The 25021-nt window shown below is 53.0% G+C and overlaps 1 protein-coding gene across 1 annotated transcript in view; it reads right to left on the bottom strand.

The window, feature by feature from the left end:
- OSBPL10 (oxysterol binding protein like 10) overlaps nucleotides 1–25021 on the bottom strand; it is a 308147-nt gene that overhangs the window by 13333 nt on the left and 269793 nt on the right. Inside the window, exons 7-8 of the mRNA XM_047099830.1 lie at nucleotides 21057–21206; nucleotides 6174–6651 (exon numbers count right to left, since the gene is read on the bottom strand). Coding sequence (XP_046955786.1) covers nucleotides 6174–6651; nucleotides 21057–21206 — 628 coding nt within the window. The remainder of the gene's footprint in view (nucleotides 1–6173; nucleotides 6652–21056; nucleotides 21207–25021) is intronic.

Here is a 25021-nt window from a genome sequence, read left to right as displayed (position 1 = left end):
TGGGCAGAGGGGGGCGATGGGCACAGGGGGGCGATGGGACAGGGGCCATGCTTCCCCAGGGACAGAGCCGCAGGCTGACTGAGCAGTGTCTCCGCTAGGGGCTCCGAGAGCCACAGCTGAGGGACCTGAGGGGGGGAGGCAGTCTCTGAGCTGCAGCCTAAGTGAATTCAAGTAGTAATAAAGCACTGCATGATGGCATTTTATTGTAGCCAAATATGGCACGGCCTAAAGGCAATACTTTAAAAGACAAGCCCGTGTGTTTACTTACATATAACACTTCCAGTGGATCGACCTGAGATCTCATTTTTATTGAAAAAAAAATTTTTTTTAATGTTTATCTTTGAGAGAGAGAGAGAGAGAGAGAGAGAGAGAGAGAGAGAGAGAGCGAGCAGGGGGAAGGGGCACAGAGAGAGGGAGACAGAGGATCCGAAGTGGGCTCCTTGCTGAGAGTAGAGCCCGACGCGGGGCTGGAACTCACGAACTGTGAGATCATGACCTGAGCCAAAGTCAGAGGCTCGACTGACTGAGCCACCCAGGTGCCCCTCATTTTTAAAATAAGGGAATGGAAGGGCACCTGGGTGGCGCAGTCAGTTAAGCATTTGCACTCTTGGTTTTGGTTCAGGTCATGATTTCACAGTTCATGGGACTGAGCCCCGCATTGGGCTCTGTGTTGACAGTGTGGAAGCTGCTTGGGATTCTCTTTCTCCCTCTCTCTCTGCCCTTCCCCAGTGCTCATTGCGCTCTCATTCTCTCTCTCTCCCCCTCCCCTCTCTCTGTCAAAATAAACATTAAAAAAATACTAGGGCACCTACATGGCTCAGTCAGTTGAGCTTCTAACTTTGGCTCAGGTCACGATCTTGGTCTGTGAGTTCAAGCCCCACACTGGGCTTGCTGCCCTCAGTGTAGATCCGGCTTCGGACGCTCTGTCCCCCTGCCTCTCTGACCTTCCTCTGCTTGTGTTCTCTCAAAAATAAATACTTAAAAATAAAATAAAATGAGGGAGATGAAAAAACTGTTACTTCAAGCCCAATCAACAAGTTTATGGAACGTGCTAGATCAGTATAAAGAATACATGAGGAGGGGCACCAGCGTTCGGCTTAGATCACGATCTCATGGTTCATGAGCTCGAGCCCCGCACTGGGATCTGTGCTGGTGGTGTGGAGCCTGCTTGGGATTCTCTCTCTCCCTCTCTCTGCCCCTCCCCTGCTTGTGAGCTCTGGCTCTCTCTCTATTAAAAAAATGAATAAGTGAGGAAAAGTAAAACATCCTGACTCTCCACACCCACCCCCAACAAAGGGGCTCTGAGTATAGGAACTACAACCTTTTGCTCCGAAATGTGGAGATTCTTAGAAGTATTTTCTGGGAAAAACGAGGATCGTGGGTGTTACGGAGTGCACATTTAATTAATACAAAAGGGGGATGGATGTAGCTGCTTGAAAGGATTTAGGGAAACTTAAGGCCTCACAAGACTGAGCCAACCGTCCCCGGACCCTTCCCAGGTCCATCCACAGCAGGAATACACTGGGTGACCAGGAAGGGCTATATCCAGGGAGGGCCCTTGTAGAGACTCTCTCTACATCTTTCTGATTTCAGCACTCCACTGAGAAGCTCTACGTAGACTTTCCAAGCAAGTAGACGTGGGAGCAGCACATTCTATTTCCGCTTCAGGGATGGCGAGGGCGGTCCATTTCCCGCCCACGAAGAGCCTTGTCCAGTGCACCCACAGCTGTGCCAAATGAATTAGAGGCCCCAGACCCCATCGGCCACCTGTGGGGAACAGGGGAGTGAACCCCCTGAGACACCAGAGGCCTATGCTTTGACACACTGACACTCAACAGCCACCAACAGTAGAAGCAAGTGAAGATGTCTGTTCACCTCAGGGCGGGGGAGGCATCGCGGGGGTAGAAGGACCCGCCGTTCTCAAGTGAAGTTCCAGAAGAGATGAACGGAGGCCACGTATTCTGCTGGGTGAAGCGAGGAGCCCCAGCAGCACAGGACAGAGCGGGGGTAACAGAGAACGCAGGGGAGAGGGGAGCAGGATGTGCCGGGAGGGAGTGGGACGGCCACACGGCTCTACACCCCCGTCCTCACCACAGCCCACGCCTCAGGTGGATGGCTGGCAAGACATGGAGCTTCACAGACCAAAGAATTCCTCACTCACTAGATTTGCAAACCTCCACATTTACGCAAAATTTCCAGATCTTCGTCCAATGTCAAGAATCCCTGCTTAGGGGCCCAGAGACTGGGGGGCCCCTGCCCTGTACTATTATTTAAGCATCTGTGGTTTTCCGCTGCCTCGACACACGGCAGCAGGCATTTCTGCGGAGCGCAGGGGAGTCCCCAGAAAGGAACCCGAATAGACTTTCTGTACCCGAAAATACGTTTATCCGAAGGTACCATCGTCACTGAGCACTTACGCTGGCTAATCACAGACTCGACGTACGTGTGTGTAGGAGGGAGGAAGAGAAAAGCGACAACCCGTCTGTCTCCCCCTAGCTTTGCCCCATGCCCTCGCCACTCCCGCCCCATCTGTCCTCACGGCGGCCCTGGGGAGGCTGCCAAAGCCACGTCCACCCTCCACGGACCCCCACCTCACTCAGGTAAAAGCCCGAGCCCTCCCACGCCCCGCCCCCGCGCAGCCCCCCAGTGATCGGGCCCCTCCTCCCTGACCTGTCCCCTGTGCCCCAGCCACAGAGCCTCCAAGAGATTTCTAGAAGACCCCGGCCTCACGCTCCCGCTCCGCCCCGGGCGTCCGAGCCTTCTGCTGTCTCTGCCTGGAGCACCCTTCCTCCAGCCATCCCCGTGGCTCCTCGCTCACCTCCTTCAAGCCCTTCCTCGAAGGCCGCACCTCGTTGGGGTCTGTCCTGTCGAAAACGGCAGCACCCCCCCCACCAGGCACCCTGCACCCTCTCACCCTGTCCTGCTCTGTCTCCTCGGTGCCAGTGAGCGGTCACTCTGCACATTTCCCGCACGTGCCTCGTTTTCTGTGACGCGTGCACGGACGGCGGCTGAGGTCAGGGGCCTCTGTCCTGTCCCTGTCGCGGCCGCGTGCCCGGCACCACTTTTCACAAATGGACGGATGAACGGATCAATGAATGAACAGACCACGGCCTCTCTGAACCGCCCCCGTAAAGATAAGCAAGTAAACCCGCTTGAGACAGGTGGTCTACACACGCGGGCGGGAAGTGTGCACCGAAGGCGTGAACTGCCTCCACGCCCCACCTTCTCTAAACAAACGTGTTTCATCCTTGAATAATTCGTTCCGTGGGAAATTCAGGATAAGAAAATTAAACAGGACGAAATGAACCTCCTGAATACTGATTTTGGCTTCTAAATAAAAGGGAAGACTTCGCCAGTACCAACCTTGGGGCGTTGGGGGGGGGGGGGGGGGGCTCTGGCAACCTGCGGAAACACAGAGCCCCCGAGAAGTCAAAACCAAGGTCGCCAAGGTCGACGCCACTCCCATTTCTCACTGCACGCCCAAGCGTGCAATCCGTGCAAACACAGGCCTCCCACGCAGGGTCCCCCGTAAGCCTGCACTGGGCTCCCTGCTCTCAGCAGCAGGGGCTCCCCCGTGGGCTGGGCCCCAAGCCCTCTGCTCACGGCCCAGGGGGCCAACGCACCTCTGGGACCTGCCACGTGGCCTTAACCCAAACAGTCCTACGCGGGGGCAGCTCCCTGTCGCAGGCCATGGGGAGAGACGAGAGTTGAGAGCGACAGTGATCGCTGCGACCCCAAGAAAGGCCTGTGAGGGAACACTGGATCTCGTTCCCCTACCCCTCGGCCTCCGGAAGCACATCTGAGTCAAGTCTGTCTCCTCAGCTAGGGCCCTGGCTCTGCCCCTGGAGGCACCCTTCTGCCACAGCTCCATCTGCTGCCCACTCCACCCCCTCTGTTTCTGGGCTGGTGGCCTCCTGTGACTCCCAGACCCCTCCCTGATTCTGACTTCTGGTCCACAGATCAGAGGTGAGTCACTGACAGAAGGTCCCTGCCTCACGGAGAGGCCGGCACCCTCCTGCGACCCCCCTCGCCAGCTCGCGGTGACGGATGGTGTGTACTGTGGGTGGCACACATGTGCCCTCGGGAAGTGGCCTCTCTGGGCTCCTCTTCTGTAAAGTGAGGCGCAGCTGGAAGGAAGCAGAAGCCCCCACGCTCACTCCTTTCACCCATCTCCGCCCCGGGGTCCCCTGCCATAGAGCTGGGAATGCGGGGGTTTGCAAGCTGGACGGATCATCTCTGTTAAGCTCTAAGCTTCTGTGGTCCTGTCATCGTCGAGAACAATTCCTTCTTAAGAAAGAAGACCACTTCCGACACCACTCCCTCTCTTATGGCAGCCACCAAAGCTAGACAAACTAATCTCCTATAGGGACTGTCCTGATTGGAAAATGGCTGCAATGCTGCACTCCCACAAAAGAGCACGTCACGGGGAGAAGAACATTCATCATCAGCGGGTCGCCTGGTGCCTCAGTGGGTTAAGCGTCCGACTTCGGCTCAGGTCATGATCCTGTGGTTCGTGGATTCAGGCTCCGCATCGGGCTCTTTGCTAACAGAGCAGAGCCTGGAGCCTGCTTCAGATTCTGTGTCTCCCTCTCTCTCTGTCCCTCCCCACTAGTGCTTTCTCTCTTTCAAAAATAAACATCATATTTAAAAAAAAAAAAAAGAATACATCCACACCTTCACCACATCTTACCTCCTCCACCATTTCCACCCTGGTCCAGGCCACCATCGTCTCAGGCCTGGGTTATTATCATCATCTCCTAACTGGTCTCCTTGCTTCCACCTTTACTCCTCTTATGATCTATTTTCAACAGGCAGCTGGGACAACCTTGCTAAATGATGCGTCAGATCCTGGTATTCTTCTGTCGAAACCCTTAACGGCTCTGCAGTTCACTTAGTGCAGGAGCCAACACTCCCCGCGAGGGCCGCTGAGGCCCTGTGTGATCTGGCCTCAGTCACCACTCTGACCTCACCCCTGTCCCTGCCGGCTCCAGCCCCATAAGCTTCCTGTCTTCCACATGCCAGGGACCACCTTGCCTCTGGGCCTCTGGGCCTCTGTCTTGTTCTTCCTGCAGCGCACACCCTTCCCCCCGTGGCCAGATCATCAGCGAGGCTCGTCCTTCGCCACCGGCTCGGGGGCTTTGTTCAAATGTCACCTTGTCCGTGAGGCCATCCCAGTCGCCATCTCGTCCCCTCCTAAGGCTCCACTGCCCTCTCACCACTGCTCCCGGGTCCCTCCCCTGCTTTGTACTTCTCCATAGTACTTAACACCTCCCAACACGGCCTACGTAATTTTATTTTCCAAGTAGAGTAGAAGTAGGTAGAGTGGAAGGAAGCTTGACAAAGACAGAGATGTTTTGTGTGTGTCTGTTTTGTTCCTACAAGTATCCCCAGCTCTTAACGCAATGTCTGGCATAGCAGGTGCTCAATAAAAATGTCCTCAGCGAATGAAACGTATTCTTATCTCATGGGGTTCGGAAGGGCTTCTTAGGAGCCATGTGCCACCTGAAGACTAAGTTTTGTGGGTTTTTTCTTTCCCTGAGAAGAGAGCCTCTAGCCTCAGAGTCTCAAAGGAATTTGTGGCTGAAAGGAGTCGAAGGACCAGGGGCACAGACATTTCAATTTAACAAGCATCATTACAGGTTTCTTCAAACAATGAAGAACTTCATGCACAGCTTATTTGCTAAAACAGGAACGTGCGATCCACAAGTGGCGTGGTTACACTGCTCTTGCTTCAGAATCCCTAGCAGAATCCAGAGATTTGCCTTGGGAATGTTTAGGAGCGGTATTTGGAAGAGGCAGCACTATTATCCCTACTCTCTGTGAGCCAAAACACAGGGGAGAACGAACAAAAATGTGTTTTCACAGGTTTGGAGCCAACTCTAATATTCACTCAGAGCTGAAAATAAAAATATACGTAAGGCGCCCCCCCTCCCCCCACGCATCACGTGTAAAGATTCAGGTGTGTCCCATCTAGCCCGTGACCTTGGCCCCCCTGGGAAATTACCAGGCCCTGGTCCCAAAATAACAAAACCTATCCCTCTTTACCACCCAAGCACCCACTCACCCTCAACTGCAAAACAAACTAAAAACAGGTCCGCACACAAAATCATCCTCAAGTATACAGACATCCCCACGGAAGAGCCGAGCTCCATCAAATGTACGACGTGGCTTACCTTCCCCTATCATGGAGACCCCCACGGACATGCCCATGAACTTGCTTTTGGTCCATATGTGAGTGTTGACGCACAGTCTCTTCTCCTTGCACTCACAGTAGAAGCAGGAGATGGGCGGGTGATGGGACACCTGCTCAGCCACGAACCTGAGTTTGTAGCTTTTGGAAGGGTCCTCGGCCATCGGGTGTTCGTGGCTAGCAGGAGAGTGGGGAGCAGTCCTCTTTGGCTTGACCCTGTCCTTGGGGACTTCCCAGGAGCAGTGAAACGTCTCACCGATGATGGGGTTATAGGGCTTCTTGGCCAAGGCCCCCTTGCGGCCCTCATGGAAGGCTGTGAGGTAATACTCCACAAAGCAAATGACTCTCTCCTCTGGCGTGGCTCCGGCAGTGATGGCCAGCAGCAGGTCTGGGTGCGCCATGAAGTCTGCGTACATCTCCAGCAAGGATCGCTTCTCCAGGATGAACGTGGGAAGCACCACCTACATGCAGAAGGGGACAAAGTCAGACAGGAGTCCCTGTGACTGCACGAGAAAGGCTGCAGCCGCCATCCGCAAAGCCATCACGGCCTAAGCCAGGGAACGGTTTCTTTTGATTCGTGTACGAACGACAAGCCAGGGGAAACGACATCAGAGAAATGAGACGCGGCCGCGGTGACGGCACATCGCCCACCCACCATCGCGCACAAGACGGTTCTGACAGGCTTTCCTCTCTGCTCCTCTGGACCTGAACAGCGGTCTCGGCCTCCCTCTCCACCACGGCCACGCAAAACCCTCTTTTACTCCTCGTTACTTAGACCCGTGAGGAAGAGAGCTCGGAAGGGCTTTTTTCTTTGCTTCCCGACATCGGGCACAACTAAGGGGGGTGCTCAGTGCCTCCCCACAAACAGGGATACTGGGCGCTTGTTGGCACCTCATCAAAGGGGGTCCAAGTAGACCAGCACATAGCATCCCTAAGAGTGGCTTCTGGAGACCTTGGTTGAAAGAGTAGCGTATAAATCCCGACACGATCAAGGCAGAGCAGGTCTCTGGGAGGCAAGGCCGATTAGCAAGCAAATGTCCCGAGAGCTGTCGTGGAGCAGAGGGGCCATTTATGGAGGCTGCCGTGCAAGGCTGGGCCAGAAGAAGTAAGCGGAAGTTACAAAGAAGTGGGCTGGCACTTAATACGGAATCTTCTGGTAAATGGACCGGCACGGCGGCCACTCCTGGGTCTGTTTCCAGCACCACTACTAAAGAGGAGGAGAGATCTGGATGGGACGAGACAAAGAGACTCCTCCTTGATCCAAAATGGATCCAGGCGGTCACTCAGGTGTCCGTACAGCCCCAGGGAGGAGGTCGGTCAAAGCAAATGAAGGACATTCTGAAACCGGTCTGGAAAGCAGATCACTCGTTACTATCGCTGACATGCGGAACAGAGCAAGCCCGTCTCCCGTGCTCTATGGTGAACTCGACGTGACTTGGTTAGAAGGGTATCCGTATTCCACCCACGTGGCGGCCGGGCACAGCCCGGACGATCTCACGTTGTCCTCCTCGTAGGGAGTCACAGGATTTTGAAGCCAGAGGGCTGGCCATGGCTCCTCCCTGCCTCCGAGAGAGACGGGGGTGGGGAGCCACACCGGTTCAAGGCCACAGGGCGGGCTTCCGCTCCCTCCTTACGTGACTGCGTCTGTCTTTCCTTCACATAGTACCCAGCTGAGAAAACACTCACTGACCACAAACAGCAGAAGGCTTACAGATCTGCCACCCTGCCCCCGCCTCAGTTGGCTCAGATGCTTCCCAGCAAGAGAAGGAGATATGATGGAAGCGAGATGTCCCGAGAGGAAGAGACAGACGGGCAGACAGGAGATCAAAGCACAGAAATTTCAGTGGCAACTGGAGAAAGCCCAGCCCACTGAGGAAGTGGCACTGGCATCTTTATTAACGCCGTTCTTTCCGTTCCACACCACGCCAGAGGAAAGTTTATGTACACGCGTCAGGTAAAAAGCAGCCAGCTGGAAAGTTCGACACGTTACACAATCTCCGTGCCATAAAAAGACCCCAAATGGTACCAAGTATTTCTTGGGGTCAGAACGGAGTGATTTTCACGTTCTTTCCTCGGTATCTTTCTGCTTTGCTCTTACGATATACTGGAAGAAAAAAAACATTATTTAGGAGACAGCTATGCAAATTAATGGCGCTGTTCTCGTTTTCTTTCAGCCAAAACTTGATGAAATTGAGAATCTGGCTGCTGGAGGACCTGAGCTGGCCATACGAAAGTCCATTCTGGCTCAGATGCCACCGGTATTACCTCCTGTGTCTCTTGTGGGGACAGGTCCTCCGTCTGCTTTTCCAGTGAGGCTCTGGGGACCAGGCAGCCGCACTCTCCCCGTGGCCTCCCTCCAGGCAGGTGACCAATGGCAGAGTAAAGGGGAGGCAGAAGCTGCCCCAAACACTCATCGTCGCTCCCTCTCCTGCCCCCAGAGCTGCCCAAAGTCTCCCCCGGGAGCTCCGCCAGACAGCCTGGGCGGGGACTGGGGATTTACGCAGCCCTGGAAAGACGCCCGATGAGGCCAAACCAACTAAAAAGGAAAAGAAGCCACAAATGTCTGCACCTCCAGGCCTTCCCCGAACGGCTCCATTTCCTGCCCGCTCCCTTCCCTGGCAGGACCCTGTGACCATGAGGGAACCGGGGAGGGAAAGGGCAGAATTACCAGGAGGGGGGTCAGCCCTGACAGACACAACTCCCGTGAAGGGGACTCCGCGTCCCTGACTTGCACCTTTCTCTGCACCTGTGGACTGGGGCTTCTCTGGCCACAATTTCAGCTCTGGACAAGGAGAATTCTCGAGTTTGTAGCCGAGGTTGAAATTACAAGGAAAGAAGGGCGCCTGGGTGGCTCAGTAGGTTGAGCGTCCAACTTCGGCGGAGGTCACGATCTCGCAGTCCTTGGGTTCAAGGTCCGTGTCAGGCCCTGTGCTGACAGCTCGGAGCCTGGAACCTGCTACGGATTCTGTGTCTCCCTCTCTCTCTGCCCGTCCCCTGCTCATGCTCTCTCAAAAATAAATAAACATTAAAAAAAAAAAGCAATTACAAGGAGAGAACTGCCCACAGTGGTTGCTCTCTCAGTATATACTTCTGAAAAGGGCGAGAATGTAAGGCAATTCCCCCAACTTAGCATTTCTGAACTCCGGGGGCTAAGGGATTAAGACAAATCAATAGGAAAAAGAACTCCACTCATCACTCCAGATCACTTAACATCAGAACTGAAAGGGACCCTCAGGGTGATGGAGTCTAATACCATGGTCTCACAGGTGAAGGGACAGAGACAGGCAGTGGGGAGAGAAGGCACCACGCAGGAACCCTGGAGCTCCCAACTGCCACCCAAAGTTCTACCCATTACCCGACACGTCACGATTATCTGCTTCGGGCCAACAGGAGCATTTTCTCTCCCTCAGTGGACTAGGGAGGTTAGAGTTCACTGGACAAACTGAGACCCCAAGCCACCTCATCTACTGTCATAAGCAGGGGGCAGGAAGTGGCACATGGGCCCCACTCCCTAGTCCATTCTACTCTTCCCGGAATGACTGGGCAATCCACCCATCCAAAAACTATCGTGAGTGTTAATTACCACCAGGAGGGAGACCATGGGCAGTTAAGAAACGCAAGCAGAGCGCCCCCTCCTGGAAGAGTGCAGCTACGACTTCCTAACTGGCCTTCCAACTTTCTGTCAGGCCCACCTTGATTTCTTCTCTACACCATCACCAGACCCATCTCTAGAATCTCTACAAGAGATAAATGAAGTCCAGCCTGGCCCTCGCATCCCTCTAGTGGGACATTATCCCTCACTTTCTGCCCCCAGCCCTCCCCTTACAAGTACCCGTTCCCCCCTCCCCACCCCGCACACTCAGTCCTCTTTCCCTTTTCTGCCCTCCTCCTGCCTTGTCTGAGTGACAGACTGGGACTCCGCTCAAGGGTGACCTCCTCTGCGGAGCTGTTTCTGACAGCCCCTGCTCCCGAGGCTAAACCAACAGCCCCTCCTTCACACCCTCACCGCACCCCCACATGTCTCCCTCACGGCGTCGCCAATGCTCCTTGGGATGAAGAGCATTCCTGGGACAATCTGGGAAGTTTGTACCGTGGGCATACACGAAACAGTATTGCATCAGTGTTCCACTTCCCGGGTGTGCCAAGTGCGACGTGTGGGAGAACGTCCTCGCCCTCGGGGGATACTCGGGGACAGAACCGTCACATCTGCCAACATACTCTGAGAACAGACATACGCTCGCACACGCAGGTGGGTATATGGGGCTGCACAGCGAGAGAAGAGGAAGACAGAAGTCGAGAGAGTGGGAGAGAGGAGAGAAGGAAGAAGAAAGGCAAAGCAGCAAAATGTTAACAACCAGCGAACAGAGGTAAAGGTTACCTGAAGTCACCTGTACTATTTGTAGCGCTCTCATAGACCGGAAAAGAGGCAAAAAGGCGGAGGGAAAAGAGAAAAGGCTCTACTGGGGATACAGGATCTGACAACTGATCCAAAAAGATTTTGTTTTTAATCTGAAAGAGAGAGAGCATGAACCGGGGAGAGGGGCAGGGGGGGGAGAGAGAGAAGCTTAAGCAGGCTCCATGCTCAGAGTGGGTCCGGACGCGGGGCTCCGTCCCACGACCCTGGGATCCCGACCTGAGCTGAAATCAAGAGTCGGCTGCTCAACCCGCTGAGCCACTCGGGTGCCCCAGAACTTACCAATTTTCAGAGACAACCCTCCCAGAACTGCAGACTCAGGGAAAGTGGTCTCCCAGGCCACAGCAAATCCAACCCACTAGGTATATATTCTCTACTTGGAAATGATGCTGCTGCTTTGTCAGATCTGGAAAAAGCAGAATACCTGGAAAGATGGAAGAGAACGGACTGGGAGTGGAATGACCATTTCTTCTCCCGTCGCCTATCGGTCTGTCTTTTTGGTGCTTTGCACAGAATATCAGATCAATGGCTTTCAAACCCAGCATCCTGAACGTTTTGGGCAGGGTAACATACTCTTCGTTAAAGCCGATTTCTATCTCTCATACGATCTCCCTGCCTTGTGTGCGTGCCTTTGCAGATAAGTCACTTAATCCTCTGTTCCTTGGGCAACGGACACTGGAGGTACAGAGCCAAGAAGCGGTGAGTGCTAATTGGGCTGCCTGCCTCCAATGGAGACGTGAGTGATGGCCCAGCTGTTCAGACCGACAGCATCCAAATGGCTGAAATCCCTACTGCAGATTTATCGAGCCATCAATAAGGGCTGCCTTTTCTTCCATTAACATAATTAAGACAATGAACGACTCTGGGGAAAGAAAAAAAAAAAAAAAAGCAAAGATCTGCATTCGGGACTCGGAAAACAATTAATTACGTTTAAAGTTGCATCAATCTAGAAGTAAGTAACTAATCTTCAGGTTGGGCTCTTAGAACTTTGAAATAATTGATCGCCCATCGAGAAAGAGGGCCCCCAGAAAGAGTGAGAGTCCGTCCCTTCCCCCTAATACAGGAACACAGAAGGTTTCTGCAAAGCAAGGCCAAGGGCAGGTGCAATTTTCTCCAAAGAAACATCAGTTAACTTAATAACCTTGAGAATCATCTACAAAACACTCTGTCCGTAGACTGGCAGACCCACCCGGTGCAAACAAGCAGGCACAGAGAGGCTGAAACTACCCACCGAGATTGATCTGTGTACTCCTTTAAGGGGATGTACACAAAAATCCAAGCTTACAAAGTAAAGCCTACATAATTCATACTGGCAAAGATTTCTTTACGTAGCCAACGGGATGCTCCCCTGGCTTTCCTTAAAGTGCCGGCTCCCTTCACATGATCTCACAGTGCTTGGAACATCGGGAAAGGCATTCGTTAAAACTTCGACTGGATGGGAAGAGTCTGAAATAAAATTTTACTTCTTCCAAGAAGATATTTACTACACAGAGGGCGAAGCATCTGCGAAAATCAACTCCTGTGTTCCCTCCGAGTCCCAGATGTTGGCTTGCGTGAGGGAATTGGAAGCCGCGAGCGGACGCTCATCTCCGGGCGGCTACCGTCATGTCTACTTGGGCAAGGTCATCTCTCCAAGACTCAACTCCTCTGCTGTAAAATGGGAGACATAAGAATACCAACCTTCTCGGTTTTTGTGAGGATTACATGACAGTGCAAAGTCAGCCCAGTGCCCACCGAGCACACAGTGCAGGCTCATTCTGCTGGTGGCTGTTGTAATCAGCGATCATCTACTTCACCTAGAGACCCGGGGAAGCTAAGACCAGTGTGGTCTTAAGACCAGTCAGCTAAGACAAAAACTTGTCACAAAACATTTCAGTGACAAAGCTGAAGCCAAAGTCTCAATGACCAGAGCAACCCTTGGGACCGCCTCTGATGCTTCTGCAAACACTGAATTATCGGAGCAAAAGGAGAAATAACTGTGTGAAGCAGGCAAAGTGTGGTAAGAGCGTATGAATGTTTCCAACTTAAGCCATATGTGGAACTCAAGCCAGGCACCGTGCTTTGGGCTTCACGTGCTCTTGTTTGATCTCCTGAATAACTGTGAGCAGGTATGACAATTCCATTTTACAGATGAGAAAACTCCAGCCCAGAAAGGCCAAATAAGTAGGGAGCCGGAATGAGAGCCAGTTCTGCTGGGTCAAGGCCTGTGCTGGATCCCTCACTGCCCCCCAGGAGGCCAGAAGGCTGGCCCTCACTCACTGGAAGTCTTCCTAGAAAAGCAGGGCTGACGAGCTCCTGCCAATAACACAGGCAGGAAGTGTGGGCAGGACACATGCTGCCTCCCTCCAGACACAGATTCACACCGACAGGAAGCCAGGTTACTGCTGGGTTTTCTACGAAAAGGCAAGCATCTCAGGACAGGAAGTGGGCTTTACTTGACAGCATATTGAAAACAAGATTTGGAGAGAAGATGCCAAAGGCATCGGGAAGTGGACGCAACACTTGCGGGAAGAGAACACCGAGTACCCACAGCTGCGCTGGGTTCAGCTTCAGGGTAAACCCAGGCCCTCCGGACCCTTCTCACAAAAGTCGCCCCCTCTGAAGGAGGAGCTCAAGCACAGCAACACTCATCTTTCTGCAAACGTGACTGAACCTGGCAATGTAGCCAGGAGAAAACCCGAGGGCGCCCGGGTGGCTCAGTCGGTTGAGCGTCCGACTCTTGATTTCAGCTCAGATCACGGTCTCGTGGTTCATGAGCTCGAGCCCCCCCATCGGGCTCTGTGCTGGGCGTGGAGCCTGCTTGGGATTCTCATCCTCGCTCCCTCCCTCTCCCTCTCTCCCACCACCCCTCCCCCACTCGCACGTGTGTGCTCTCAAAAAACAAACAAAACAAAAAGGAGAAAACCTGTACATTCGAAGATGTCTTATAGGATCCAGAAGCCTCCGAGAGACACGTGACCAGTCACACCAGTCGAGGAGGGCCCTGACAACGTAGCAACTTGGTGGAAGGTCAGGCAGCCGTCGTAGACGACACAGCTGATGACAGCGCTCGCTTCCTCCCACGTGCCGGTGAGCACACGGCTGTTTGCTGTAGGGGGTCTGTTATACGCAGGGTCAACGGACTACACCGGTGCGCTAAATCACCACCTGGTTTTACAAATGGTTCTACCGGAACAATCCAAGCGATTCTTGGAGAATTCTCCGAAGTCTAAGAACTGTGCGGGCAAGCTTCTCTCTCAAAGTGAGAACCCTGTCCACCACAACTGCTGGTGTGAGCAGAAAGTTAGGGGTCCCCGGAAAAATAAAAAGGAGATGTAGCTTTCTTGATATAAAAACAGTCGTTTTAGGCGCCCCCACCCGCCGCCTTGTGAAAGGAGGTAAGAACCAACAGCTGCTATCGGCGAAGAAGAGCCAGTCTTATCAGAGACAATAAATCAGTGGTAAATCTCCCAGTGCTGATTCAGAAGATGGACTTGATGCACATTCTTGAGTCATCTTTCCTCTGCCAGACCGAGTGGAGTCCGAGACCTAGGGATGCTGACCCTTGCCGGCCCCCCTGACCTTGACCTGAACTCTGTCACCTTAAGATGACTTCTGCCCCAATTCCACGCTGTATTCCCCACTGTGCAAGTCCCTTCGTGAATACGTATCACCCTTAGCTTTAAACTTCCCCCATTTTGTTGTTTAGGGAGACACTGCTTTGGGAAAGATCCCTGGTGTTCTCTTTTATCTGTTGCAAGTAAAATCCTTCTTCTTCCTCGTCTTTGGCTTGGCTGTCTTCTGGCTCGACACCCACGGAGAGGTGAGCCCAGTTTCAGGTAACAATGGGATATGCATCGTGTATCTTCAGGGTCAGGGACCTCATCGCCTGAGGAGAGCCCAATCCTCCCTCTCTCTTCGCCTTGCACTTTTTAAGTTTTTTAAATTTATTTTTATTTAGAGAGGAGCGCGTGCACACGCACGAGCAGGGGACAGGTGGAGAGAGACAGAATCCCCAGCAGATTCTGCACTGTCAGCGTGGAGTCCGATGCGGGGCTTGAACCCACAAACCGCGAGACCTGATGATGACCTGAGCCAAAACCAAGAGTCGGACGCTTAACCGACTGAGCCACCCAGGCACCCCTACCTTGCACTATTTTAACCACAGTCGGTACCCTCAAAACTCCCACCTACTCTATGGAATCAGCTGTGCCATCAGGAAAGGTTCAAAATCTGCTGTTGGAGATGATCTCCCTCCTGCCTGATCCTGTAAAACTGGGGTTTAGACTAACCACCCTCCTTCCCAGAGGAATCCCCGTAGGTCACAAATGGGCACACCCTAGACCTCGTTGCTATCCGTTAACTACCACCGTCCTCCATATCTCAGTTTGAAGCATTCCTCTCTCCACCCGTCACCCCTGAGGCCCCACCTCACTCTCTCATCCCAGCGCCTCCAAGACTGACAGCCTGTTGACCCTCTTCTGTCCACCACTCTCTCGCAGCCTCCCTTCCAGCCACAGCTTCCTGGAGGGAAGGAGACAACACGCTGAATGGTCTCTCTTTCCATCCGCGACCGAGCAACCTTAAGTGCCCCGTGGTAGCACGTGGCCACCCTCCTAACCTTCTAGATCTCCCTGAAATGAACACCCTTCTACTGCCGTCCCCCACCCCACTTCCAATCCCTCTCAAGCCTCCCTTTTCCCCGCGTCTCCCTTGCTTCTTTTGTCACCGGGAGAAGCGAAGCCGTCCACGGAGAGCCGCACACGATCGCCGCAGCACCTACTGTGCACCAGGCCCTGCTCGGAAGCCCTCGCACACCGGCTGCACGTGCACAGGAGCAGCCCCGTGGAAGGCACAGCTGCCCCTAGCTCACAGGAGAGAAACTGAGGCAGCCAGGTTAGGGAACTCGGCTAGGGTGCAGCCAACCCACCTGGTTAACCCTGGCTCTCCCGCCCCTTTCCCGGTGTCTGTGCCCCGGGGTTCTGTACCATCCCGTCAAAGGGTGATCCTCTGCCCACGCTCTGGGCCCCACGCCCTCTGGCTCCTCAGGTCCCTGCGGCCACCCCGCCCCTCCCCCTCCCGCTCCTCTCCACTCCCACTAGCACCCAGACATCTTCAGAAACCAAGCCTCCCAATTCCAGGTCTGCCTCCAGCCTGCACCCAACCTTCTGCTCCCCTTTTACTACACAAAAGCTCTTGGAACAGCATCTTTACTCCCGGCTAGCCCTGTTCTTCCTATTCTCCCTCGAACCCACCCCATCAGACCCTGACAAAAACAAACGATGGTCCCTTCCCAGGCCTGACCCTTCTTGACGCCTCCACAGCAGATCCACACAGCCCATGGCTCCTTTCTCCTGGAAGGACCCTCTTCCTGTAGCTTCCATGACATCACACTCCTGGTTTCTGTCCTAGCTCACGGGTTCGCCCTTCTCAACCTCCTTTCCTGGATCCTTCTTATGTCCCCAGTCTCTATATATTGGGGTGTCGCACGACTGACTCATCCCTGCATCTCTACTCACTTCCTAGAGGAACCCATTCCCAACTCCTGGCCTCAAACGCGTTCGGCTCCTTATTTGTTCTCAAACTTGTACCTGAACCTCATCCATAACCCCCAGACTTCTATATCAACTGCCTACACATCCTCTCTCCTTGGAAGCCTAATGAATGGACATCTCAGACCTAAGAGAGCCACGATAAATTTGTGATGTCCCCCAACATCTTCCCATGGTCTTCCCCTTCTCCGTAAAGGGCGGTGGTCATAAGAGGCCCTGGTGGCCTCCAATGAACCACAGCTCCAGCTCCTGGAATGCACACTTGCTTTGATCGGTACAGGGGAAGTGACACTGTGCCACTTTGGAGGCTTGGGTTTTATTATTTATTTATTTTGAGAGAGACAGGGAGGGGCAGAGGCAGAGAGGGAGAGAGAGAGAGAATCCCAAGCAGGCTCTGCATTGTCAGTGCTGAGCCCGAAGTAGGGCTCGAACTTACGAACCATGAGATCATGACCTGAGTCAAACGCTCAACCGACTGAACCACCCAGGCGCCCCCAGGCGCCTTAGACAAGTTTTAAAAAGCCTTAGCAGCTTCACTCTTGTCCTCACGGGAACTTTGAGCCACCGTGTAAGATGTCTGGCTTCCCAGCTAGACAGACCATGTGAGAGGGATACAAGGAGAGAGAGAGAGAAAAACAGAGAGATCCTAAGACTTCGTGCAGAGAGAGAAGCCCAGCTGTCCCAGCCAAGTCCAGCCCACAACCAACCGGCCAACTGACGAGAGACACACGAGCGACCTTTGGCAAGACCGACAGCAGACCCGCCCAGCTGAGCCCAGCTCAGATGGTGTGACTGTGAACAAACAAAATGGTGATTTTCAGCCACTACAGTTGAGGTGGTTAATCCCTCAGCAGTGGGTAACTGAAACAAAGGGCAGCTCTAGCTTTTCTTATTCCGGCTGCTCAGATCGCAACCTTAAGAGTCATTCCTTATTCCTCTTTCCCTCACACTCCACATCCAATCCACATGCAGTCGGCACATCCATACCCTACTGGGACACCTGCCACTCCGCCATCATCTCTCACCTCCTCCCCGTTTCTACTCTTTCCCCTGCTGCCCGCACCCCACTCCTCGCCCTGCCCCAGTTTACCTTCCAACCCAAGAGTCAAAATAAGCCTTTAAAAGTACAAGAAAGGCCATGCATTCCTTTGCTCAAAACTCTCCAGCGGCCACCACGCCACTCAGAGAAACATCCCAAGTCCTTACAGCGTCCTAGGAAGCACCCACCCCCACCCCGGCCCCAGCCCTCCTGTCTTGCCAACTTCCTTCCCTGACAACTGGGGCATTCTGATTCGATCACACTGGCGTCCCTGCTCACCCTCAACATGCCAGACAAGGGCCATCACGGGCCTTCTTCACCCGCTGTCCCCTCTGGCCAGAACAGACTGCCATACGCCATCTCCTGCTGACCTCCTCACCCGAATCTCGTCTCTACTCCAGTGTCACCTGAGCAGCGTCTCTAGGGGGGCCTGTCCCCGCCTCCACTGCCGGGCTCTGCTTCTCTGCGCTACTCTTCCCACCTCTGTACTCTTTTCTTCTCTCTCGTTTGCCGCCTGCCTCCTTCCGTTATCACCCGAGCTCTAGGAGGGTGTGGAATCGGAACGTTTTGTTCACTGTCGCATTCTCGGCATCTAGAACGCTACCTGGCAGGTAGGCTGCTCAACGAATATGCGAGCACAGGCGCTACTAAATGTTGTCTTTCACGTTCCCGAAAACTAGGTTGAAAAGGTCGGATACTGCCAAGCTCCAAACCGTATCCCGGGGCCCCGCTCCCTGGAGCCCAGGTTGGAGCAAAGCAGCTCCTGAACACGACGTGGCGTGTCTCACCAGCTTCAGACCCTCCAAAGCTTTCCCGTTGCCCTCAGGATCGGGTTCACCCAGCTCCACGTGACCCCCAAGTCCCCGCAGGATCTGACGCCACCACCCACTCCAGGTTCAACGGTGCCACTCGCCAGCACATGCTGCACTCTGGCCACACCGCCTTATGCTCGGCAGCTTTGCCCACGCTGTTCCCTCCACCAGGAACGCCCTTCCTCTCACTCCTTCCACTAATGCCCACTCATCCTTCAGGCTCAACCTAAATGTCCCTAACTCAAAGAGCCCTCCTGTGGCCCACCATCTTTCTGCGGGTCCTCCTTTCTCCGTCTCCTTTCCAGGCTACCCGCGATTTGTGGTCATGCAGCAGGTGACACAGCGGAGGTACTCACCGGCAACCCGGGGTTATGGAAGCCCGGCCGAGGAAGGAGGGCGCACGGGAGTGCTTCCAGAGGCAGGACCAGCCGCATGTTTTGTGGGGCAAAGTGAAAAATGCAAACGGAAGTCCCCTTCTTCGTAACTCTTAAGAATTTCAAGAGCGCAACAGCAGAACCTTCGATCCAGCATGGGATGCCTCTGGGCATGGGGGGCTGTGGGACTCCACTGGTCACACGTCCACGAAACCGGCCCTGTCTGGTGGCCACAGTTCATTAACTAAGGCAAAATGCGGCACCAGACGCCCACGCGTGTCGGTGACTCGTGGACGTGTCAATACTTCCCACTTCCTGAAAGATGGAGCGATACAGTCGTTTCACGGAGAGGGACCAGAGCTCCATTCTGGAGCCAAAGAAGATTTACTCTGCCTGCTCATCGGAGGCTCCGTTCAGGCTAAGCGCTTCCATTGCCAAGTTAGCGCGAGCTTAACTTAATGGCACGGGCAAACGTCAAGAAGAGAAAAGGCGACAATAAGGAAAGAGGGCCTTTCGTCAACCTTTCTCTGATGCAGCGGAAGGCGTACGTCTTCCTCTCACAAGTATTCCAGCCCAGCAAACCCTCCCTTGCTTTTTGAATAATAGCTTCTCCCCAGCAAAAAAGTGAATGAGCTATGGGCCAGAAAAGCTTTTCTCTCAAAGAGCCCACTGAGTAGTGGATAAACATAACATTTGCTCTTTTAGGAACGAACCATGGCTCCAGAAACGCACAGCAATTATATCCTAACAAAATAATAACAGAAGATGCACAGTTCCTAGGATTTATTTTTAAATAAAACAGCCGTAATGTGATATCTCTCAGACCCTCAACCTGCTGTAAGTCAGTCCCTTCGGCCTCTTATTGTATTATTCCACATCTGACCTGGACACTTTCAGCGACTCTGACGTTCTCTTTCCTATACCCTCCATGATTCTACATCACTGTTTTACAAATATTTTTTTTAATACGATCCACAAGGAGAATATGTTTTACGTTATGACCCACTACACGTGTCAACCGAACTAAGATAAAAATTTCGTGTGCAGCGCGCGCGGAGATTTTCCGTCGTATTTGATTTCATTTTTTAGAAGTGATCATCTGACCCTCTACATTGGTTTTATAACCGACTAAATGGGCCACGACCTACAGTTTGGAAATGTGGTTTTAGATCATACCGGTGTAATTACCCACATTCCTTCCACCAGATCTTAACTCAAGCTCTGCTCAAGTGTCTATGAATCCACAAGAATAAAAGCAGTAGCTTTTTAAAAGGCAAGCATTTAAATGATCCCTCTAGTAAAAAGGACAGGAGCATTCTAGAGCTACAAGGCTGAAATGCAGGGAATCAGGCAGGATAATGCAGAACAGGTCCTCACAGCTTGACGGGCAGATCGAAGAAGAGGGCGGAGAGCGGCCAAGGCAGGGAACCTTCTGAGGTCAGGCCTCCCCAGTGTGAAGCCACTGTTTTGTTTAAAGTGCCACTTTTCCCCAGAATATCAGACACACTCACATTCAAACACAGAAAAACACTGTGCAGAAAAGGCTTTTCTGTCATCTTTGAAGCTCCCAACTCCTCTGCATCTTGTCATCTTCCTCGTCAAAGAATCTCCCCCCCACCCCCCTCACCCCCCCCACCCCATTCTCTGGAATCCAGACCATTCGTGACAGCCAAACAAACCAACTACCCTCAAGGCGGCTTCCCTGGGCGATGCCTTCAGTGGTGTTGACCCTTTCCGGTATGTCCATATTCGTCTGGCTGGCCTTCAGGTTCTAGAACCTCCATTCCCCAGCCCACCACGGGTCTCTTCCCAGTAGCTGTCCCTCTACAGCCCTGCTCACTCCCTCTCATCTCACCACACGCTTCCAGGGAGGCAACGGGATTCAGTATCTGGCTAGAAATGCAACCAGCTGGGCACCCCGGCCCTATGCCACCGTACAACCCTTCAGCCACGTACAACATCGCTTTCCCTGCTTGCCTCCAGAAGGAAGCTCCCGCTCAGGGCGAGGGAGGATCTCTATGGGCTCATCAACTCAACCATCAGTAATCAGGACACTGGGTTCTCCTGACGCCGTCCCTCAGGAAGAATCCTGGCCGAGCACAGCACCAGGGAGAGTCAGCTGCCCTTCTGCCAAACGGCAGGTCTGTTTCTCTGCAGGTGGATCATGGGATCTGAATCCCCAACAAGGTTGCCGTTGGGGACTAGCTGTCAAAGCTAACGCCAGCTGGCGGCAGGCTGCGGCCAGGCGCACAGTGGCCTCGCTCCTGGGTCCGCCATTTTCCTTCCCCCTGCCGTTCTGTCTGTGGCCAACAGGCCGCATCTGTCTCTACACCTTTAATTTTTTCTGGAACACGGCAGGAAACCAAGAAGTCCTACGATGAAGTTTCCCTACCAACTCCTGTGCTTCCTCTCATGCTCTCCTTGCCCTGCTAAAGCAGCAGCTTCTCCAGGGAGTCAAATGCCAGGCTCACACTCTGAGATGAGTACTGACGTAAAACAACACATCCTTTCGCATCATAACCGGGATACCTGCGCCCGAGTGCCTTTCTGGCCTTTTCCCCCGCTCTGTTTTCCCAATCTCACCACGGCGAAGAGAATGAGAGCAGGGAAGGCTTTGGCGGGGGGTGGGGGGGCGGGGTGAGGGAAGACAGAACCCAAGCCACTGGCCGCAGACCCAGTGGGACGCGCCAACCTACCTTGGTCAGATCCATTCCCAGTTTGAGCTGTGAAATGAGATGAAGAATTATACTACGCTGATCCTCCATGGCACCCAATTCTGTCTCTTCTTTGTCTTCAGTGTCACTGTCCTCATCTTCGGACAAAACCAGTTCAGGGCCCGAGTTTGGCTAAAACAAGATCATCGATACAAATCACCAGCTGGTCCAGCAGAAGTCAGAAGCACAGCACAGGGACCCACAGGCTCAGCAACGACAGAAGGAGCCCAACCCTGCCCCAGAAAGAGTTTCTCTGTGAACCAGTGCTATTAGCCATATGGGGCGACAGAGGGACCCTTTCCGGGGGTGCGGGCCCTTTGGGCGAGGCCGCCCACCGCACGCCCGTTCATTTTCCCCACCATGCGCCCTATCCGTAAACTTTCCGACCTAAGGACCTTACCCAACAACAACAACAAAAGTTTTCTGCTCAAGAAGCTACATGGGTCTGAGCTCCCTTACCTGGACTATTCCCATACGATATTCTATTAACTTGCACAACCCAGAACACCTTATATCTAATGTAAACTTTTCTGTTTCATAAGCGAAAGGCAGATGCTCCTGGAATTGACTGAAATTACCTTAGTGACGAGAAAATTTACTCTGAGACTGTTTCTACTCACATCACTTAATATCGCTGCGGCAAGTGTGGAAAAAAAAAAAAAGAAAAGAAAAAAGTCTCAGAGCTGGCATTAATTCAGGAAGGGTGACAAAAATAAAAATTTAAGGAGAAACACCAAAATTTTACAATGCTCACATTTGTGCTCTCCAACAGACCCTGCTTTTCCTCAATGCAAGTTCATTCATTCCATTGCTGGATTCCGATTTTTCAAATTGCGTAGGAAACAGGCAAGTGGCGAGCGGAATGTGCAAAAGGGCTGAGCACCACATTTTCCAAGTCCCAGACATCAAGAACTCTGGCTATAATGGATAGTTGTCCTTGGAATTCTATTGAAAGAGGTAAGCTTAATTCCCCTTTCCACATTTACCTGTGTTCTTACGCTGCTTGTCCATACATAAGCCGATGCACTCTGCAAACACATTACACAATTGTTTCTAATTACCGATGACAGGTCAGGCCAATACACTTAGTAGACACAAATGCGGCAGCTCAGGGTATTTAATATAAATAGACACAGACTTGCCCATACGTCTCTGCAAAAAGTAATGATTTAGCAACTCCATTAGGCCCCTCTCCTTTTATCTAAAGGCACTTCCAACACCCAAAGGTTATCTTATAGAGATCGAGGTGGCTGTAACTGACCCGCCTGACCTACACGTGCTGGCCATTCCTTACCGACACTCCACGGAGAAAACACGATGCTCTTCTCCCCTGGGGTAGGCATTTGAACATTTTCCCATTGAAACAGACATTTTTCTACAGACATACTTCTCAAGTTATTCTCAGTCACCTCTGAACACCCCCAATTCTGGAGACCTGAATGAAGCCCACGGCGGTAGGCTCTCCCCCCGCCAAGAAGAGGTGCGTTTTCCTCCACCGTGTGCCTTGTTCTCCAGTCTCATCGCAACGCGCGTTGTTTGACGTCCCTGGAAAATTGTTTTGCTGGGAATATGCTGAAATAACTGGGGGCCCCGCCCCCCATCCTGCTCCAGAAAGGACTAGCCAGATGAAGTCGGCGGGGACTGGGCTGCCCTGATCCTACCGCTGGGAAGTCGGAGAAGGAGGGGCTCCGGAGGCCGCCCCGCCTCTCCTCTAGCCTCACCTCCTGGACACCCATCTGCTGTGCCTCCGTGCCGGCCGCTGCCGAGGCCGCTGAACCAGAATGGCTGAAAGGCCAGGAAGAGCAGGGCCACCCTCCCACCAGCCTGCCCCTCCTGACTCTTCGTTCTCCCTCCTCTGGATTTCAGTTTTGAAACGTAGGCCTGTCTCATTGCGCTGGGAGTCTACGGTTCCAATCAGACGCCACTGAAGTCAGAAAGCCCAGACGCCATCCCTCCCCATGGCAAAGGTGCTGCGGTCGCTACTTCCTTCGTGGTGACCTGGTGGGCAGTGGTAAGTTATTAGCAGATTTCCCCTCAATGCAGGGGCGCCTGGAGGAGAAGAGGACAGCGCCCCGGGCATCTTGATTTGGGAGGAAAAAGGACAATCAAAACCAAATCAAGCTACCAGCATGCACCCTCTGGGGGAAGCGGGGACGGCGGCATGCAAAGCCCTTAAACGTCTCAACAGGAGAGGTAGCTGCATCTCGAGCGCAATCGCTCCTGCTTGGAATTGAACGCGGTACTGAACGCAGTCCGCACAAATCATTTGCTCAAGTGAGGCTGTCAGAAGCTTGATGAGGCAAAGGATGATCCCTTCCTCTGAAAGTGTGATGTCCCATTTGTGCACACACCAGCACACAGGGAAAGCTCCATCCTCCCCACGCGATGCGCCGCACCCGGCGTACCGCGTTCAGAGACGACCCGGGACCACACGCCCTCCTGCTGCCTGCCATGCTCGGAAATTAGACCCAGCTTGTCCCCGACTTCCGGCAGCCAGGAAATCTTTCCACGAGATCCTGCCACGAGATACTAAGTACGTGCATCAGTGTGCGCACAAACCTCTCCAGCTCCTCCTACTTCAATCCACAGGACATTTCCTCTGTGGCTGGTGATGCCTCTCACAGAGACACTGGCTATGGGAGAGAGAATTAAGGCTGGTGCAGGAGCCCCAGAAGCGGACTCACTCCGGGGGGAATGGAGGCCAGAGCTCGTGGGGGCCCTCAAGTCCTGCCAAGGGGAGAAAAGCCACGAGGAGTCTGACACACATCATTGGCTTGGATCCTCACCCAACTGCCTAAGCTTAACCGAGGACCCAGCCATAGTTTTCTCTCCCAGAACTCCTGGGAATATGCCTGTTTTCTTACGGTAGGATTTGCAAAACCCTCTCCCACTCAAACTCAAGTGAATAATCAGGGTTGAAGAAAAAAAAAAAAAAAAGGAGGCGCCTGGGTGGCTCCGTCGGTTGAGCGTCCGACTTCGGCTCAGGTCACGATCTCACGGCTTGTGAGTTCGAGCCCCGGGTCAGGTTCTGTGCCGGCAGCTCGGAGCCTGCAGCCTGCTTTGGATTCTGTGCCTCCCTCTCTCTCTGCCCCAACCCACTCACATTCTCTCTCTTAAAAATAAACATCAAAAAAATTTTTCAACAACAAAAAAAAAGGTGTTTTTTTTTTTTTTACCACCAACATTTATCATGTTGTTAATGAACATCTTAGAGGAAAGAAGGCCCCAATTCTACCTACAATGGAACGCAGTGTTTTGCAGAAAGGGGAGACCACCCTCTGCTGGGTCCAAAATGGAGGCACGAGGAGAGAAGGTAGGAGTATCCGACTGGTCAACCCTGTTGGAAAGAGGTCGGCTGGCAATGTACATACAAATCTGCCAGCATCCACAAAGCAGCCACTGTCAACGGGCACCACCAAGAAATGCAGAATTGGAAGAACAGGGCTTCACTGGCATTTTAAAGGCTAAAAGACTTCTTCCCCTTTGGGGTCAAGAGTTTGTCAATTCTGTCTGCTGTGAAATCCAGTGTTTCTCAGTCTCAGAAGAACAACTGACCCGGGCCATGGTTTTATAAATGCTGAGAAAGTTCCTAAGACTGAGCAAGAACAATCGTCACATCCTGCCATCCCCCAGAGATCTTTGCAAATGAGCCAGCCCAGCCATAAAAACGTATGCCAACCTGAAGATAAAATGGAATCAGAATATGTCTTAAGGAGAAGCAGGCTTTGGAAAAATGAGGCTTTCAATAAAAACAAAAATAATGAGTCAATATTTCTACCACATGAGCACCTCAGGGCATATGATGCTACAAAAATGAAGTGACTCGTATCTATTAGCAAATAGAGGGAAGGACGAGTAAATGTGACAGACAGGAAAAAGCTTCCTGGCAGCAGGCTGGGGTTCGGGGACACTCCTCGGTGGCTGCAAAGGGACTTGTGCCCCAGAGC

This window comes from Lynx rufus, unplaced genomic scaffold, assembly GCF_022079265.1.
Source record: "Lynx rufus isolate CCGP_SWC_20201006 ecotype Redwood Valley unplaced genomic scaffold, mLynRuf1.p SCAF_5, whole genome shotgun sequence".
Taxonomy (NCBI): domain Eukaryota; kingdom Metazoa; phylum Chordata; class Mammalia; order Carnivora; family Felidae; genus Lynx; species Lynx rufus.
This window is presented reverse-complemented; position numbering and strand designations above follow the sequence as displayed.